Here is an 18938-nt window from a genome sequence, read left to right on the forward strand (position 1 = left end):
TTATGTAGAAAGAAGCGCATATATTGAATATGTATCATTTCCTGTAAGTACTGCTTTTGTCGGCCAAATTCAGGGAAATTAGGCTATTTTTGCACTAATACATTCATTAGCAGGAACCCGACAATAAATGGTTGCTTCACATTTGTTAAGTTTGACCAAGGCGCACACATTACAATGATAAATTTCCTATGCACAGTATTCAATAGAAGTATTTTAACACACACTGTTTGTCATGTGTTAGCTAAGATGTATCAAACATTTTTATCCTCAGAGCAAACATGTAATTTTGGAGATGCAAATACCTACGTCATCCAGTCTCAAAAATTCAATCACATTTTTAATATCTCCTCAGCCTGTGAGTGAGATCACACTTTATCACATTGCACTCCACTGAGTGGTGTTTATTTTGCAGTTTAGCTTTAAAGGACAAATTGATTTTTTGTAACCTGCTTGCAAAATTACCCCAGCAGTGGTAACCAGCAGTGGGGAGATGCTGACTCAGCAGCAGTAAGGGCTAGATAATTGCCCAGGTGCTACTTGTCCCTTTCTCTTTCAGTCAGCCTTGCTCCGACACAGTGAGCAGCACTCCTTTCTTTCTCTGTCACCGAGCCAGGATACAAGTAGTGAATTCCAGGAAAAATATGTGATCTGAAATGAGCAGTGGTGAAAGGCAGTGCACTGTGGAATGGAGTTTCACAATGACATATTAAAAAAAGAAGAGATCAAAAGTAAACTGCCTTTTTATTTTCTATTACTGAAAATCTCTGCCAAGTTTATATTCATTAAAAAGAAAACACCCTACTGAAATAACTTGATTCAAATGGAGTTAGGAAGTAAGAACTCAAACTGTATTAAAGATCTTTCTCTTCCTAGGAATACAAAAGTATCAAATTCAAAATACTACGCTACCATCTATTAGGAAGACCACTTAAACTGTCTATGACTTGTTATTTATCAGTCACTGGAAGGCACCCAAAAGACACTAGCGCTCTTCCCTTGCAGAACTGTGATGTACCACACAGCCCACGCTAACTGACAAGCTACCTAAATGACAACTTTTCACGGTGCCAGAGAAACAAAATTCAGCAAATGTCCATTTCTTTGTTAGTTTTAAGATGAAAAGCAATAGATAAAAGCAATACCCCTAATATGACAAGCTATGAAAGAGCAGTTCTGTGGCAGAGACAGTGTAACAAAACCTGTAAAGTCAGGAGGCTCCTCTGGAGTGCAGAGTGCAGGGACAACAGCAGGACTGTACGCACCAGCTGCTGAATAAAATCCAGATGTGCTCTCAGTGCCAGAAACTAAGTCTCATATCAGCTGCAGGGAGTTAAATCAGATTCAAATATAACTCCCCATGTCTGACAAGATTGGAAATAATGATGTGAGCTCTAAGGAACACTTGAAAACTATAGAAGCTATGCAAAACACCTTTGCTCCTTGTAATAGAGGATATACTGAAAACTCAATCATTACTAGCAAGAACAAAGTGTGAATAATTACCAAATAGTAACGAGCCACTTGTCCCCGCAGGAGAAATGGCCTCACCGTAGCGCCTGTGCCTGAGTGTGGAGACCTAAAGTCCATTTACCACATTTCAACCCAGATTCTTACTTTGGTTGAATTTTGCATTATGACAAATAGATACTGAGTCAAATGTTACTGTCTTCTATACCAGGAGTATGTCATAGAGTCAGTTACATTGAAAAACTGTGCTTTACATGTATAGCTTGGTGTATACCAGTTTGCAGAATCAGGCCTTCCATTTGCAGATATGCATTTTCCTTTTCCTTATAGAGTTAACACCGTGAATGTTAGCACTGCTATGGCTCCAAAAAAAAAGAACTGTAAATGTGACTGCTATTATCAGGTATTTTTGTGGGTGGTTTGTTCTTTTTCTCCCCCTTCTGGAAAGAGGAATACCCTAATTATCTGAATCATAGCTACTGAAACAAATTGCAACACTGTATGTATATGAAATAAATATTTTTAAAAGCTTAAAAACAACAAAAGATATAAAACAGCATGAAACTAATGACTAAAATTTTCAAGGTATTTGAAGAAAGTTGCTGGCAGGCTTGTAGGTGGTCTACATAAGACTCCCACACTCCAATCTTTCCAGACATGCTTTTGTGCTTGATTAATTAGAGAAACTAGGGAGAGGTGATACTTTTGCAGTGACTGATGTTTTCTTATAATTAAATCAATCTGGTATATATCTCCCATAAAGCATTAGGTCATGAAATGTTCATAAAACACCACCCTAAGTGTCAACTGGAAAATTACAAATTTAAGATTTAGATGGATGTCTTTGGTAAAAATAAAAACAGTGGTCTCTTTAATTTCATAGAAATATAGTATCATATACTTACTCTGAGCATTATATATTAAAAATAATGCTATGCAAATAGGCATGACAGTTAAATAAGGTTATAGAATAAGACTGTTTAAATGAATAAGTAATATTTTAAAATGTCAGTCAACACACCATGAAAAAAAGAAAGCTCAATTTAATTAGGTTGGTCATTTGTGGCTTAGGTAGGAAAAGGATTAGCATGTAGAGTAAGTTAAGGCTGCCCAAAGCTTTGTGTGGGTTTTACACAGGTATTCACTTTCATTTCAATAAAAGAATTAGTATAACAAATGCTGGCTTACATGGTGCTTTGCTGCTTATGGCATAACAGAGCTTCTCAAGAAACTTGCTGAGTTGCCATGTAAAGGTCAGGCACAGTTTCCAGAGAATTGAAATAAAAAAGACAGATCTTAAAAAAACGGCTTTGCTGACAAATCTGTAGTATGGTGGTACAGACAAGCTTTTTTATAGTTTGCTTATGCCAACTTTATTTTTACTAATTTCTCTATAAAAGGAAAATAATTGTAGTACCAATAGAGAAGATGTCTATCAGCAATCACTTGCATAGTCCAGTAGGATTGGAGGGGAAAGATAGAGGGTTTGGGGTAATATACTAACTTACATGATTTTTTTTCAATGTGCACAAAAGTCAAGCAATTGACAGTAATGTTTTCAGCCTGACATAACTTGCCTACTGCAGACTGCAATGCATTGAAGAAAGCAGAGTACATACAACGCACTTGCTGGGAGGACCGCACTTTTGCCTAGCATTAATGCAAGAGGTCTCCACACAGTACTGAAAAATAAATGGGGCTTAGTTCGTATTTCAAGCTTCCCCAGCTGGAATTATTTTCTATCCCCTTGGAAGATGGACCAGAAAGTGAGAAGAAAAGAGATTACAGAGGCCAGGCACATGCCAAATTTGCACCTAATCTTCATAACCACAGGACTGAGGTACATGGTAGGTATTTATAAAACAAATTGACTGTTGCATAGTGCATTCACGGCAATAAGTGTGCCCATTTTGCAAATATTGCACTTTGGAAGTCCTGAGCACTGCCAGCCCAAACTGCTGGAACAGCACACTCACTGTTTTTAACTACTGTGCTCCACTCAAATTTGAAAGGAAAAGAATAATAACAGATTATCTTTGTTTTGGAGAGAAAGTAACAAGAACCTTAAGTGTAAATTATTTTCATAGACAAGCATTCTTTAAAAACTAAAACAGACAAAAATTATCATTTGATACTCTCTAAAAGCTATTTTCCTTTTCTCCTTTGTACTTTTATGCTGAAGTACCTTCTCAAATCTTCTGAAAGCTGGGATTTTTTGAATCAATCTTGAAAATCACAAATGCTTCCACTACAAGTTTCCAGCTACTTTCTTTTCATATCTACTGTAAAATATGCTAATAGAAAAAACAAGCAGCTGCACTCCGATCATTCAATGGAAACTACCAGCTTGTGTATATTTATTGTGTTCTTGACCCTGTATTTGCCAAAAGAATGCAGGCCTGCGTACATTTCAGACAAGCAGATACAAAAAGTGTATTTAGAATTATGCCATACTGGAACTTTTTATAATAGTGTTTTTATTGTGGCATTATGAGGAATTCTTGTCAGACAATAAAGGGATTTTTTTTTTTAAAGTCTCCAAAATGAAGAACACTATTTAGCAGATACTGTAAAAACCGAAAGGTTTGGAAATTTATTTAAGTCTACTTAATACAAGGAACATAATGATTCCAACCAAATGGCAGAGGTGTGAAAGTCATTATTTCCAAGAGTGGGCAGGCCAAAGGAAGCCACTGAGTCTAGCAAAGGACACGTTGTGTGCTGTCAATGCAATACACAAGGTTCAAACTCGTCTAGTGATAACAGCAATGTCTTTCAGCAGCACTGACTGCTTGTATTCAAGATGAATATAATGTCGTCTGTGTTTTTATCCATTCTGAATATTATATTATTGGAAATGTACGTTAATGGCAACTTCTCTTGTATTTTGGTTTATAAGTGATTCAAGCCTATACTAACCACCAATATTTAAATGCAACCTTGGGAGAAAGCAAATCCCCTTAGATGTGTTCATTTGGAACACCACAAAATGCAACACTTCCAAGCCTCTGAAATAAATCAGAGATAGGCAGGTAATTCAGGAATAGCATGCGGAGCTTGAGTGGGTTTGTTGTTGTGGCTTTTTGAATTAGATATCTATAAGCATTGTTACGGTTTATTCTTTTCAATGAGAATAAAGGAGCTGGGTTTTTAAAGGGTCTCACGGTGCTATTACGTGTAAAGACATGGAAGCACTGGGTTACCTCCAGAACATGAAGCTGAAATTAACCACTTCAAAGCACAGTGAAAGACAAATTTAAACATTTAAACATGTGCCAAATATGAAAGCCCCCCTGCCCAATCTATACCATGGTAAGGCTCAGCCTGCTGTAAAACCTAAGCCTCTCACATAACAAACCTGGTAGACAAACACTGTGATTTATGAGAGAGGAAGAACTCTCATTCCCCAGTAGCACAACCGGTGAAATTCAGCAGCACTTAGACAAAAAAAAACCTCCAAAACTTTACACTACTGCACATTCAAGTCAAACAACACTCCCATTTCAGGATGCAAACCAAACTTGATGGATCTCCTGCTAACTTTCTGTCCTGGCACAATAACTTTCCCCTGACTTTACATGCGGCAGCTAGGCTGGACAGATTAATATTCTCAACTACACAGCCACTTAATCCCTCCTTGTCTCATTCCATAATGGTCACAATCAAGACCTGAATTCAGGTCTTTCTGTGGCCTTAACAACTGCTCCCAGCTTTGCATGAGCCTCTATAATTCCAACTCTTTAGCACACATGTAGTTGTAATCATTGTGCACACTACCAGGTTAATAGTTAGTCCTTAAAATATAAAGCTAAGAAGGTCTTTACAGGATTGGAGCTCTAGTCTGCAACATGTTCCTTGTGTGTGCTACAAATAATGGAGATAAGTGAGTGAAATTTTCACAAACCTTTGAATTACTCTTCTCAGTTATGAACAGCGAGAAAAAAAATTAAGTAGAAATACATATATACATAGCCACATGTATACAAATAGATAAAGCTAGATATATAATTTCCACATACTCCAAACCCTTGAAACAAACAAACAAACAAACAAACTTACTCTTGCCAACGTCAGTGTTCCTTGTTTACACACACTGCAGCGGACCCTCAGTTTCCCGGGTTTCACAGCTTGGCAGAAATTTTTGCAAAAAACAAAAAAACTGTTGTAACTAGCTGCACCTGCCAGGAGGAAAAAAAACAAGAAACAAACAAAAACATTTGATGTATACTGAAAATCAGTAACCAACTGTCATGAAAGGTTTCTATTTGACTCTATAAGTGATAAGTAAAAAAATCGGTTGACTAATTTTAAGGCCTGAATTCAGCATTGTGATCATCTTATCTTGCCTGGTCTAGTTCTTAGCACCTTTCAGTAACTCCTGCTTCTTGATCAATAGTCATAGGTGAACTACACCGTAACTCCTAGAAAATGCATCCTGTCTTGAGTTTGAGCTTACCACTGATAAGCACCAGCTGTAATCTTTGGGAAGTGATGTATGAGATTAGTTAGTCCAGCTCTCCATAACTTGCATCTTCCATTTGTCTAGCTGCAAGTTTTAGTGAGTTCAAATTGCATGCAAATTTCCTTGGATGAAGTTTAAAAGATCAGTTTGACTGATATCACAGTAAGAAAACAGATATTTAATTTAGCAAATTTAGTTTTATTCATGGAAGACTGGGAACCATTTCTTTGTTCTTGCTGGCAGGGGTATAACCTAGCAAAGTTTGCAAACTGCTGCCAAGATATTAGGCCAAGCAAATTTTCAAGGAAAATTAAATGAAACACATTCTGTTCTGTGAAACTATGGAACAGAAGATGATAGCAGAGAATTGTGGAAGCCTGGGGCAATGCTAATGAATTTGATTTCACATGCAATCCTGATCACTGTTTTGAGTAGAGCACTTTTTAGAACGGCTATTGCTATTCCTTAGAAAATGATGGAAGATTCACAGCGTGGTTTTAATCTAGACTAGACATCTCCAAGTTCAGAGACTCAAGCTTATTATCAGAAGTTGAACTGAGACCAGAATAAAGTTTTTAACAGATTTTTCCTAATATCAAGAGGAATGGTTGTGGAGGTTTGTCCATTAACAGTGGTGAACTTCAGAATCAATAGCAGTCCCTTAGAGATCAAACATTTTTCACTGTCTTCTTCCCCATTCTCCTACTTCTCCCTACATTTATCAGCAATATACTTTTTATGTATATTTGAATCCTAACATGTTACCACAGTAAATATGATCTGGAATAATATTTTTAAATCCGACTGACTTGCTTTATTTTACATGTCCTTCACATGATAAGGGTCAGATGCTGTGTTCTGCCAAAGAAAATGCCTATCGATTTCATGATACACCTATTCATAGGTGTCCTACCATAAATGTGCAACTAGTTTCCAAAACTCAACTTCAGTGAACTATGTCATCCAAAAAACTTTTTTTCTAAGAAAAAGTACGTAGATGTTTTAAAAGAAGATGTATGCTGATGAAAGAAGAAGTTTTATAACACTTTTCCAAGTTTTCAGAAATGTAAGCTACATTAAGAGTACATCAGTGATGTATCCAATATTAATTTTAGTCAGCTGATCTATCAAGTGTTTTCATTATGCTGCCCTGGGGAATACTAATCACCATAGCAGAACATAAAGCATAACAGAATTTAAACTGAATTCAGTTTTTGTGGAAAATTAACACACATTCATACATTCATGCACATACAAACTTTTCATATGAATAAGTGCAACTCAAAAGGTTGAGAGCACACTTCTCCAATCAGTCTAAAACACAGTTCTGAGATTAAAATAGTTCAACTGACCAAAAAAAGGCTTATGGTGAAACATTTAATAAATGGTACAATGTTGAGAGTTGAATACAAACTAAATATGACAAAATTTTGGACATTTGGATCTCTATTTACTCATATTTTGCCTGAGGCTCCTAATGCTAGGACTGAGAGCACGTCTGGATTAGACTTAATTTGAGCTAGAATCCACAACAAAAGTCTAAACTACAGCATTGCAAATGAGGAGGAGTACACTTGCAGATGATTGAATTTTACTTTTGACAGTTCCTCTATGCAGGGTCAGCAGGTCAATCAATAAAACAAAAGGGCAGAACCTGTAGCACAATTCAAAGGAAATACTGCATGACTTAAGTAAGCAAAAATGCTATTGCTAATAGAGGCCCACAATAAACAAGATGATTTCAGCCACTTAGTCTCAAGTGCAGGAAGTGAGACCAGAGCCTTTTACCTATTTTGGTATGACCAGTCCTCTCCCGTTGCTCTGATTTCTTATATGGGCAGTCTAATGAGACTAATGAGACTGCTGCTTCTATTCACATTTAGAAGCACTTATCCTGAGTAGATCTGTGATGCCACTACTCACTCTCCTAATTCGGTTCTACTCTCCAGAAAGATTCCTGCCATGACTTTAATGAAACCCGTCCGGTCAAACAGAACCATCTTATTGAGTACATGAGCCCTTACAGAATAAAACAGTTTGTTAATTGGACTGATGCCTTTCCTGATCCAGTCTCCACTCCCTGATGTCTTCTGTTCCTGTCTCACATTTTATACCAAGTTTATTTCAAGCAGGAAACTACTTGAAGCAGGAATCATGCTTTCTGCCTGCTTTGTGTTCTAAGCTCATTCCATCTGGACCCAAAGATAAAATTATATTATTGATAATACTCTGCAAAATATTCACAGGATAGTATGGCATAAATCAGCATGACTGAATACTGTGGTAAAAAATAGCAGTCATAGGAGAGGCCTAAAATGAGACATACTGCTGATTTACTATAGAGGATAAATCTTATGCATTAGCTTGATATTTACTCCGTGCAAAAATAGACTACATTAGCTCAATATTCATTTTTCTTACCACTTTCCATTTTTTTCCTTTTTCATGAATATAAAAAGTACCCCAAACACATCCCCCATGCACAACTTTGAAACACAGGAAACAAATTTATAATACAATGAGTTGGAGCAGTTAAGCAGCACAGATCTATTCAGAGACCCAGAATAACTTTTGAAATGCCTGCTATAGCAAGGCTGCTGGAGAAGCACAACATGACAAGAGGAATGTTCTGATTTTAGGAGGAAAGTATAAATGGAGATTTCCAGCAAACCATTCACCATTTTATGCAGACATACTGATCTCATTCTCACAAGGTGCAGTTACATCATTAGGTGTATGTTCTGAGCAGCATCACCAGGAGTGGTGAAGACTGAATTAAAAATGCAAATGCTAGAAGTCAGCATACAGTACAATACTGATGGCCAGCATTCAACTCTTTACTGACTTGTTAATGTCCCTGTGGATTTTAGCATGGTCCTTGGCTGAGACTGCATCCCCTTGAATCCCTTTTCAGAGGGGAACTGAAAGAAACAGGAACAAAGAAATCAGCTTTATGCACCAGCTCTGACGTAGCAATATTAACAAGTAATGTAATTATGGCACCATGCCAGTAATCACTAAAATTGCTGCAGAACCAACCTTAGAACCTCATCTTTCCTCATTCAATCATGGTCTATAAGCTTTCATAAAGCTTTCCATTAATATTTTATAATACTGGCACTCAGCAAGAATGTGAAGACACAGCAGATTACAAGTTTAAAAAAAATGTAGGTCCCTTTATAAATGCTGATTTTGATATCGAACATAAGCATTAATGCCATAAATAAATAAATAAAATTATAACTACTAGTCTTCTTTGCAGTTACATACCTTGGTGGGAGGGAAGACTGAGGGAAAAACAAATGCACTGTATCTGCACTTATTCTTTTCTGAGAAGGTAAAGTCACAACAACCTCAGTTTTCAGGTCCATATTGCAAATATTTATTTGTGGGACGAAGGTCCCGTAATAGTTTCTTTTGACCACCAATGATTCATCCGGTGGTCTAGACACTTTTCTAGCTTTCCCACACCAGTTGGTAATCAGCAAGTCTTTTGAGAATCCATTTACTTTGAGTCTCTTATCCTTAAAGATGATGTAACAAGGATCTGTCATTTTGTTGACAAGTATTTTACTTTAATTTACTGTAAACCAAAAAGATGCCACCAGAAAGTTGATCTTACAAACCTGAGTTTCTAAGTTTGAGGTCCAAAAGCATTTTTCAGCACATGATCATAGGCTAACTTTTTAAGAAGCCATCTCCAACATGTCAAGCTTCAGATAAATCTGACTTGGAAATGCAGGAAAAAAGTGTCTTTCATTTTATTCACATGTGATGAATTAGCAACCAAATGAATAATTTCCATCTGCATTGGTGAATTCCTCTCATAACTTGTTTCAACATAGCAAAACTCATTTAATGCACAACTGCCTGGCTATACGGGTTTACCTTACCTGCCCTTTGCATTTGGTAAGAACACTTACAGGACTGAATTCTTCAGGGAAAGTAAGGGAATGTCTTCTGTCTGAAGTCACAAGAAATGCATCTCCCATCTGCAGTCATAGAGAATTCAAAACCTCCTTCCTCAGGTCATCCATTCTAGCACTTCAATATCTTTAAGAAGATACTCCTTATTTCTAACTTTAATTTTCTGTGCTGAAATTTAACAGTTACATCCTCTACTTTCACCCAAAGATATGGAAGCCAATTTATTTTCTTTCTCTTTGCAGCAGGTTTTTGTATTGGTTTTCTATTTCATGGGCTAGTCAACCCCAATATGATCATTCCTTTCTTACACATAATACTCTCTAGAGCTCAAAATATTTCTCTTGGATTTTTCTTTAAATAGTGTTAGGTGCAGCTCCCTAAACTTGTCATGATTTTCCAGCTGAAGTCTTTCCAGTGATGAACACAATAGGGTTCTTTTTCGAAGACATCTTTTTATCTGTTCCTGTATAACATTTTGCTCAACATTATGGGCATAACTTAATTGGTTCTTGTTCAGTCTATGATCTAAAATGAACCTCCAGACCCTTGCCTACTTCATCTGTTGTAACCCACTCTGTATTTGTGTTGCTGAATGCTGCCAGCCAAGCGCAATACCCTGGGCTGGCCCCTTCTGAGCAGCATGGTGTTTCTTTCCAGACTGTATTTCCAATTTGTCATGATCATTTTACATTCTCAGGCTGTCATCCACTTTATCTGCAGTCCCTTCTAGCTTGGTGATGTCTACTGCTTTAATAAGTATTGTATCTATTCCATCCTCCAGGTCATTAATGAGAATATTCATTAATATCAGATGTAGGGCAGACCCATTCAATATATCCCTCCATTTTGATGATGAACTACTAATAACGACTCCCTGGCTACAGATTAGTAGACAAATTCACAGCAACCCTACTGTATTCTTATCTATATCTGGACCCCCCGTTTGCTAACGACAGTATCATGCTAAATAGTCAAAAACCTTGGAAAGGTGAATATGTGATATCTACTGCTTTCTTCTCTCCACGGTTCAACATGACCTGGTTTTTGATAAATTCATCATGTTTGTTACTCTTGTTCTTGGATTCTTTCAGATACTTGCAAGTGTTAGATTTTTCCTCCAACCATTTTCAGGAACTTCAATTAAGCTTTTAGGTTTTAAAATTCCTAGACTTTTCCATTACTTTTTAAAAACATCACCAGATCCCCCCTCCATTCTTCCTATATATTATTTATTTTCTGTGAGTTCTAGAAGTTATTTCTGTAGTTCTGAGATTACATTCAATAAGGAGGACATATACTTTAAAAGAATAAAAATTATACTAATGTCTCATAAAGTAGCAAATTTAGAATTATCCATGTAGGAGCAAGCAAAAAGTAAGTCTGAGCTGTTTGAGGTTTTTTCTTGTTTTGTTTTTGTTTGTTTCTGTTTTTCAACTACAAGCAATATCTAGTACTGATATTTTCCTAACAAAATTTCCTAACAAAAATTGCAGTAAAATATAAAGCGAGAAACTAATTGGTGAGGAACAGCTACTGAAGGCTCCAAGACCTTCCAGAATTTAAAGCGGAAGTATGCATAGGTTAACCTGCTAAGATAGCTCTGGTAATGAGATAAGTTATAGCCTCAGGTCATGCTACAGTGTTAGAAATAAATTATTTCAATTGTTATTATCTTTCTATATTAACCATCAAATAACATGACAGAAGAGATAAAGTAACATAACATATTAACTTAAATTCATCACATCTCCTTTCTAATATCCAGAAATAATGCCTCCAATAAACTGAGTTTAAGCCCTATGTAAACTGAATTGCTCAAACTAAGTCATCAGAGGTGGGGTTAAGGATCAATTTTGAAAGTTTAATATCCTTCAGTGCTGGGGAACAGCATCCCTGTCATTCAGGAATGGATGATAGGTCAAGAGAAACAACAACAATAACTTTTCTCTAGTATATTTTGTACCGAATGCACTTCTATAGGATGTTTAATAGCTCCTTAAATATATGAGATATAATTCCCAGCTAGAGTCATAATGAATACTATGTAATTAACGTGGTGTCATGGTGTTGATTGCCACTTTTTCTACCAATGTTCTCATTCGAGTGAAGCTTGCAACTGTTGGAGAAACTTAATGACTTCCCACTTGGAAATATCGAAAGTGTGTCTGAGGGCAATAGGGAGATGAGAGAAAGTTCAAGAGAAAAGTGTTGGAGCAAGACAAAGTACCAGGAGACACAGAAATATCGAAAGTATTGCAAGCCCCTCTCCATAAGCTCCTCTGTAAGCACTTTTCCCTGCCATCTCCACCTCAGGCTTAGTTATCTGCTTTCAAGAGTGTCTAAGGTCTACGGCCCACCATCAAAACCTTCACTCAGCCTTCTAAGGAAATGACCAAGTCATGAGAAAGCTGTGAAAAAGTTTGTAGAAGGATAAAAGTAAAATGGCAGAGAGAAAGGGTTGTGGAGATGGAGTCACTAGGCCAAGGATTCAAGAGGAAAAGTACCAACATGAGTAGTTATAAAATCTCAAACGAAAAAAGGAGAGGGTTATTTGATCTGACACTGTATGTTGAGAGCTTACAGTTTAATGATCCAAGATACACAGACAACAGGTTTCATGTATGCTCATTGGTCTCCATTAAATCTTTCTCAGTGTTTTTGTCAGATTCTGCTTTTCTTTTTAGTGTATTTTCTATATTAGCTATTTGTTGATCTAGATCTTCAAATTATCCATAGAAAAGAAATAAGGAAGGTTCAAATAAGCCACACTGAAGGTTGTATAAGATCAGACCAACTGTTTCCTCCTGTTCGGTTTTAGAGAAGTCATACAATAAATTACTCAAACCTGAATAACAGAAGTCTGAGATAGAATTTTCCTAGTTAAAAAGCAGGAGTGGGACTGATAGACAAAATCTGTGATTCCACTTTCAAAAGCAATTTATTGATCATTTTATACCTTCAACACCTCCAGTAACTTTTAAACAATGTACATTTAACAGGGACCAGGATAATATGTATGGCTAATATGTATGAATATATATGTACTTGTACATATGTGAATTATACATATATATGTATAATGTAAATGTATGAGGCACACACTGTTGGTGTATAACTTTAAAAACTTTAATAAGAATTCAGAAAACAACCCCTATTTTGCAGTTTTCACTTTCAAACGTCATTAGATAAAGCCATTTATTACAGGCTAGTTTTAGTAAAATGCTTGGTGGTTTTCTCTATCGAGTTCATTTAATTATGTTGCTTTTACTGTCCAAAAAAATTTATGAAGATATGAATGCAAAAGGCTGCTCATTTATGATCTATGTTGGGACTTGTCTTCTCATCCCAGTGAGACACCCTCTCTCTTTTCTACCTCTTCAAAGCTAATTTCCTCAAAAATGTCCCATCACAAAAAGTATTAAACCTGTTCTCTCCCCTCAGTGTTTTATATAAAAACAGAAAGTAACTTTCTCTGATGTGTATCCCAGTGTTTTGTACTGTCTCCCTATTTAGATTGTTAAGCTCCCTAGAACGTGAATTACCTCCTTTTTTCTGTCTTGTTAATGATGAACATGCTGTGGGAGCTGTATTCATGTTAGTGATAGCAGAGACCAATTATTTTGATATGCATGACTAGTTAATCAGAAAACATTAGTCATAATGACTATAGACCTGATCCTGAAATCTCTAATCAGTCAAAACACCCATTACCATCCATATGACTGTTTAAGTGAATAAAATCTGAATAGGGATATTAGGAGCTAACCTACTGTTTTCATTTGAACTGCATTTTCATACAGATGATAATGACTACTGAGTCTTTAACTCAGCTATTTAAAACAGGACACAGCTACAGGAAGTCTTCCAACAGATTGAAAATTACATAAAGCTAACATTGTTTCAGATTCCATTATATTTACATTTAGACTAGTTGTGATTTGTAAAACGTAGACTGACTGTCAGAGACCTCTCAGACCATTTTAGCAATTTGCACTCACATAATGAAAAATACATAGTTAGAAGTGAACAACAAAAAAAGTATTTTTCCAACTGCCTTCACTTTAAGGACTTTGCTTGATTCAACATAGTAGGGGGAAAAACATCTGCAGTATAAGCACAGTAGTCTCTAGTGAAAATTTCCACATAAAGCTAAAGTAAAAAAAAAAGTGTGGAGGTTGCACTTCTGCACCTAAAAAAAGAGAAATGACTGAAAAGATCCCATTCACTTTCCAAAAATACAACTGATGTGTTCTGCCTTTAATCTTTTATTTTTTAACTGCCTGTCTTTCCTGCAAAGATTCCACAGAGCACATAGCTTTCCTCCCCAGACACACATATGCTAACACACACATTTATAAAACTTTTCTACCTGTTGATGATGATACTTATTCTTTATGATGCCTATGTAATTTAGACCATAAGAATGGCATTTATTTGACAGCTAGATTCATCTAAACTGGTTGTGCTATATTCTAGTGAGAAAAATGGGCACTTTTATGGTTTGATTCAATTCATCCGAAAGTAGATATAAAAAGATACAAATATGTCAGATAAATTGTGCCTAAAAGGGTCTGTTTTCCTCTGTTGTGGGGATTTAGGACTACCAGGTCTGGTAGAGATATCTACATTGCAAACCTTTAAAATCAGGTGAGATGAATCCCACAGTGATGCTGTGCACAACAGCTCATGACAAAGAGCTGCGGTATTTTGCAGTATGGCTAACAATATTAAATAGACTAAACCTTAAAAAACCAATTCCTTTTCTTGAGACTCAAATACAATTTGCAGAATGTCTATGGATCTCACGTAATTAAAGTATGTGGAAGACACAGCTATTTGGAAAAAAGAAATGGACTTGTCACTGTAACAAGGACTAAAATTAAAGTAAGAGATGATATTAAGAAGAGTTGGAATTTGGCTGAAAAGGGTGTAATGCCTGTGTAAGAGGTAAAATATCAGAAGTACTCGACAAAGACAACAGGGGGGACATTTGTCTTTTTCGCTCCTTCCTTCTCAGTGAAAAATTTTTGTGTGCAAAAAAACCAGGAGACTTCTATTAATTCTAAAAATGCAAAAATAATAGTATTTGATCTATTTTAGATTTCTGGAATTTGGAATGGGGTAGGAAAAAAAGTTCATTAGGCTTTCTCTTTCAATCTTTATCACAAAAGCATCTTCTGCTTCCCTTTTCTGAGCGCCAGCATCATTTACTTCCTTTTATATTTCCCCCAAATTCTTCCTTCATTATCTTGTTACCCGGCTAACTTCTGTAATTACCTTTCTCCCTTCTCATTCCCTTTCCTGACCTCTACATAAACTTCACTTTTTTCTGACTTCTCATAATATACTCTTCTCTCTTTCAGCTTGCTCTCTGATTTTCAGACAAAGGAGCAAACTTCAACACTAAAGCTAGCATAGTTTGTATTAACAATAAGGATTGAAGGCAGCAAAAAGAGAAAAAAACAATTGTGATGATTCTGCCAGACAGCAAAACATGGGGGGGGGGGGAAGAAAAAAGACAATTTCGTGAGACTGCTGAAAGCTTGGCAAATGATACGTGGGAGAGAGTGACACCTTGCACATCAACAAAGTGTTCAAGACTAAGGGTATCAAAAGGTCTCCCTGAAAATGTACTACTCCTGCATAGGGAAACCACTAAGCTCCAACCATAACATCTACCACAAAACAGCACCGTGAGCTGCTTTTTACCTCAATGAAGGGACTGAGTGTGACCTGCACTGATAACAACTGGCTGGAACTGGCTTATTTGTAGTTGAAGGCAGGGACTTTTGGGTTTAAGCCTAAGCATGTAAGGGGAAGTGAAGCTGCTCCAGAAAACCAAGCATGGGTGGCACAGATCCTGCAGTGTAGGCTTCAGTATGAGCAGCAGATCCAGCTGAGCACAATTTCAGCAAATAAACTAAGAAATGTTTTCAAATTAAAAGCCAGTTGTATGATCAGCTCCAGCACAGCTCTGGTTTCCTCCTTTTTGTCCAAGTGGAATTTGGGAATGTGCACTCTTGTTTTGAGATTTCTGTACAGAGAGCAGCATGTTTAGGGAAATAGCCGTGACCGGACAGCTCGACACCCAGAAATCTTGAATACTCAGGTGCCAGCACAGCACGGGGAGGACAGGGGAGCCAGGAGCCCGTGGTGATGGTATGGCAAACAGCAGCCATGGTTTGGCCAACTGGGGCTCAGACCCACCACACCTGAGCAAGGTGAGCAGGGCAGGTATAGCGATGGTCAACCACAGACCAGTGGTCACCAAGCAAGTCCCTAAGGATGGGGCTGGTCCCAGGTCAGGCCAGGAAATCAAGGCAGCAAGTCAAGGTCAGGATGAAGAAGGTATACATCCAGACACAGCATACCTAGAAACACAGCCCAGGGATGGAACAAAGGTAAGAACCTGAGCTTAAATGCAACTCCCAGGCCAGTGGGCCCACCGAGGATGGGTGAGGTGGAGACCTCCAACAAGGCTTCCTGCAGCTCTTTCTCACACAACTCTTTTCACAAAGTCTATCTAAGGTTACCCATCTGCCCCATTTCACAGCTGGCCTTTGACACAACCACTTAAACACCCAAGGAGGGAGGGAGGTTGGAGCAGAAGTTGCAGAGCCTGTTGGTGCCTTCACACCAAGCATGTGATATCCCAGAAAATATCTATGTCACATCCAACAAGAAACAAAGTACTGACAGATGGAAAGGGTAAATTATCATCCAGTTGTATCATCCAGAAATGATCAGCTTCTTAATTGAGACTGCACCACAGAACTTAGGAAAAGAATTAGAAGAAACTATATTTAAATTTATAGAATAGATGCCTGCATTTGCAAATTGAAGATGAGATTGTATCAGTTTATTTATAGTTTCAAATATATGACATTTCAGAAAGGTACCATCTGCATAGGAGATAATGCACAATTTAGGCAACGACCTTTTTGAAAATACAGAATGTAATAATCTAATTTTGCTTTCTTTTAGTTTGAAATTTTATTCCTAGTGTTCACGTACAATCACAGTATCTAATTAGATATGTTTCGAGTGAAAGTTTGAATAACAGCATACCCTCAGTCAAAATAATAGCTATTCCTACTGAGCTTCTTCTCTGTAGTAGCTCTCTACTTAATTCCAGTGTCCAAAAATATCAGTTCTATTCAACTGATGTTGTCCAGATATAGGTAAGCTAACATATCAATAGTAATTACCAGTAACTATGAAAGGCTGGTAACAAGCAGCAACAACAGTATTGCTGTTAGCTTTGTTACAGAGTCTGTTACTCTCTTACAAAACATTCTGGAAAAGTTCATTTTTCAGAGCACCCAAGGAATAAATAGTGAGGTAGCAAATTCTATGGAAGATAATGAAGTTATTCAAGGTACTAAAACATTCAAAAAGCTTCCTCAGCAGTTTTTTAATAGAAATTACACTGTTACTGAATAAAAATGAAAATTCCCTTGTGGCCAAATAACTGGTTAAAACACAGGAAACAAAGGTCAGGAATAAATGATCAGTTTTCTCAGTGCAGTCCCAAAAGGAAATTGTGCTAGATCTTGAGTATTCACAATCAGAAAAAGAGAAATGAACAGTGAAATGACAGTTTGCTGGTGATTTCATTTTATTCAGGGTAGTGAAAATGAAGGCCAACTGGAAGAAACATTGAAGAATGCAGGATGTTGAGTGACTAATAATAAAATGAAAAATGAAATTCATTGTAGATAAATGTAAGGTAATGTACACGGGAAAAATAATTTTACACAAACAGTGATGGTCTTGACTAGTTATTACCACACAGAAACAAGATCTTGGGGTTATAATAGATAGTTCTATGAAAATGTCAGCTCAATGCTCAGTAGCAATCAGGAAAGTAAATTGAATGCTAGGAATTATTGAGAGACAAATAAAAAAAAAACCAAACCCAGACAACAGTGCTGTACAAATGCTGAAAAAAATCCATGTTGTGCTCCATTTTCAACAGCATGTGCAATTCTACCCTTTCCATCTTAGAGCAGGATATGGGAGAACTGAAAACATACAAAAAAGAGGGAATGGATAATCAATAGCATCCATGCCACAGTCACTTAAATAGACTATGACTTTTTGGCCCCAAAAATCAATAGTTAAATGGGAATATTAAAGAGGTCTACAAAATCATAAGAGGCTTAGAGAAAATGACCAAGAGTGGGACAGCATCCTAGAAAATATCATTACCAGACTGATTTATACAAGCTACTGGCAGAAGCTATGGACTGCCAACAGGATACTATGCTAAATGAATCTTTGATCTGAGCTGGTGTACCAATGTCATATTTCATGTGAGAAAGAGATGGCAGTAATCTGTTACTACATTTCACTGTGCTGCTGTGTCCTCTCCAAAGACTGTAGCTTGGATCTGTAGTTACAGATCCAGTGGTCCAACCTATTTTGACCTCCAGGCTGCAACAGGAAAGACATAGGACAGTCCTGCTTCTGTGCAACCCAGACCATGCCCTGTGCTGGAGGCACTCTGTGTTCCTGCCGATGAAAAAATCCTGACCCATGAATCTTTACCAAATGACTTTCAAATTTTTCTTTTTAAGTATAGATATTCATGCTTTTGGTTTTACACACAAGAAGACACAAATACTGAAGATACTTGGCTCTTTTGTAGCAGATACTTTAGTGATTAAATGACAACAGGACTTTGTACAACTCTTACGAGTTTAAACTAGTAGATTATAAATCTTTCTGTATTTTCTCTGAACTCCCTTGCCTGTTTTTGAATTTCAAGCTGTCATCTTAAACTTTAAAAACTCATTGTGTTCTGCACTGCAACTCAATTTTCTGAAGAATGTTCTGAAGAACATTTCTCCCACAGTAAAAATTCTTTAAAGTGTCTTCATGTTGATTACAAAATGATCATAACTTGTACACCAATATTGTTTAAAAAGTGCTCTTCATTTTCTGTTCTTTTGCTAATGCTTTCAGTCTTTTTATTAGTTCTGATCTCTTGCACATTCAAGAGAGTAAGATCTTTCCAGCTATTTTTAATTTTTTGTTCGTTTTACTTTCCTAAAGATCACTTTTATGAAGAAATAATATT

At 36.8% G+C, this 18938-nt stretch overlaps 1 protein-coding gene across 1 annotated transcript in view; it reads right to left on the minus strand.

Annotated features, from left to right (window-relative positions):
* The window catches only part of PRKN (parkin RBR E3 ubiquitin protein ligase), an 803180-nt gene that overhangs the window by 493539 nt on the left and 290703 nt on the right, over positions 1-18938 (minus strand). Inside the window, exon 4 of the mRNA XM_052784857.1 lies at positions 5527-5645. Within this exon, the coding sequence (XP_052640817.1) occupies positions 5527-5645 (119 nt within the window). The remainder of the gene's footprint in view (positions 1-5526; positions 5646-18938) is intronic.

This window comes from Harpia harpyja, chromosome 4 (assembly GCF_026419915.1).
Source record: "Harpia harpyja isolate bHarHar1 chromosome 4, bHarHar1 primary haplotype, whole genome shotgun sequence".
NCBI classification, from domain to species: Eukaryota; Metazoa; Chordata; class Aves; order Accipitriformes; family Accipitridae; genus Harpia; species Harpia harpyja.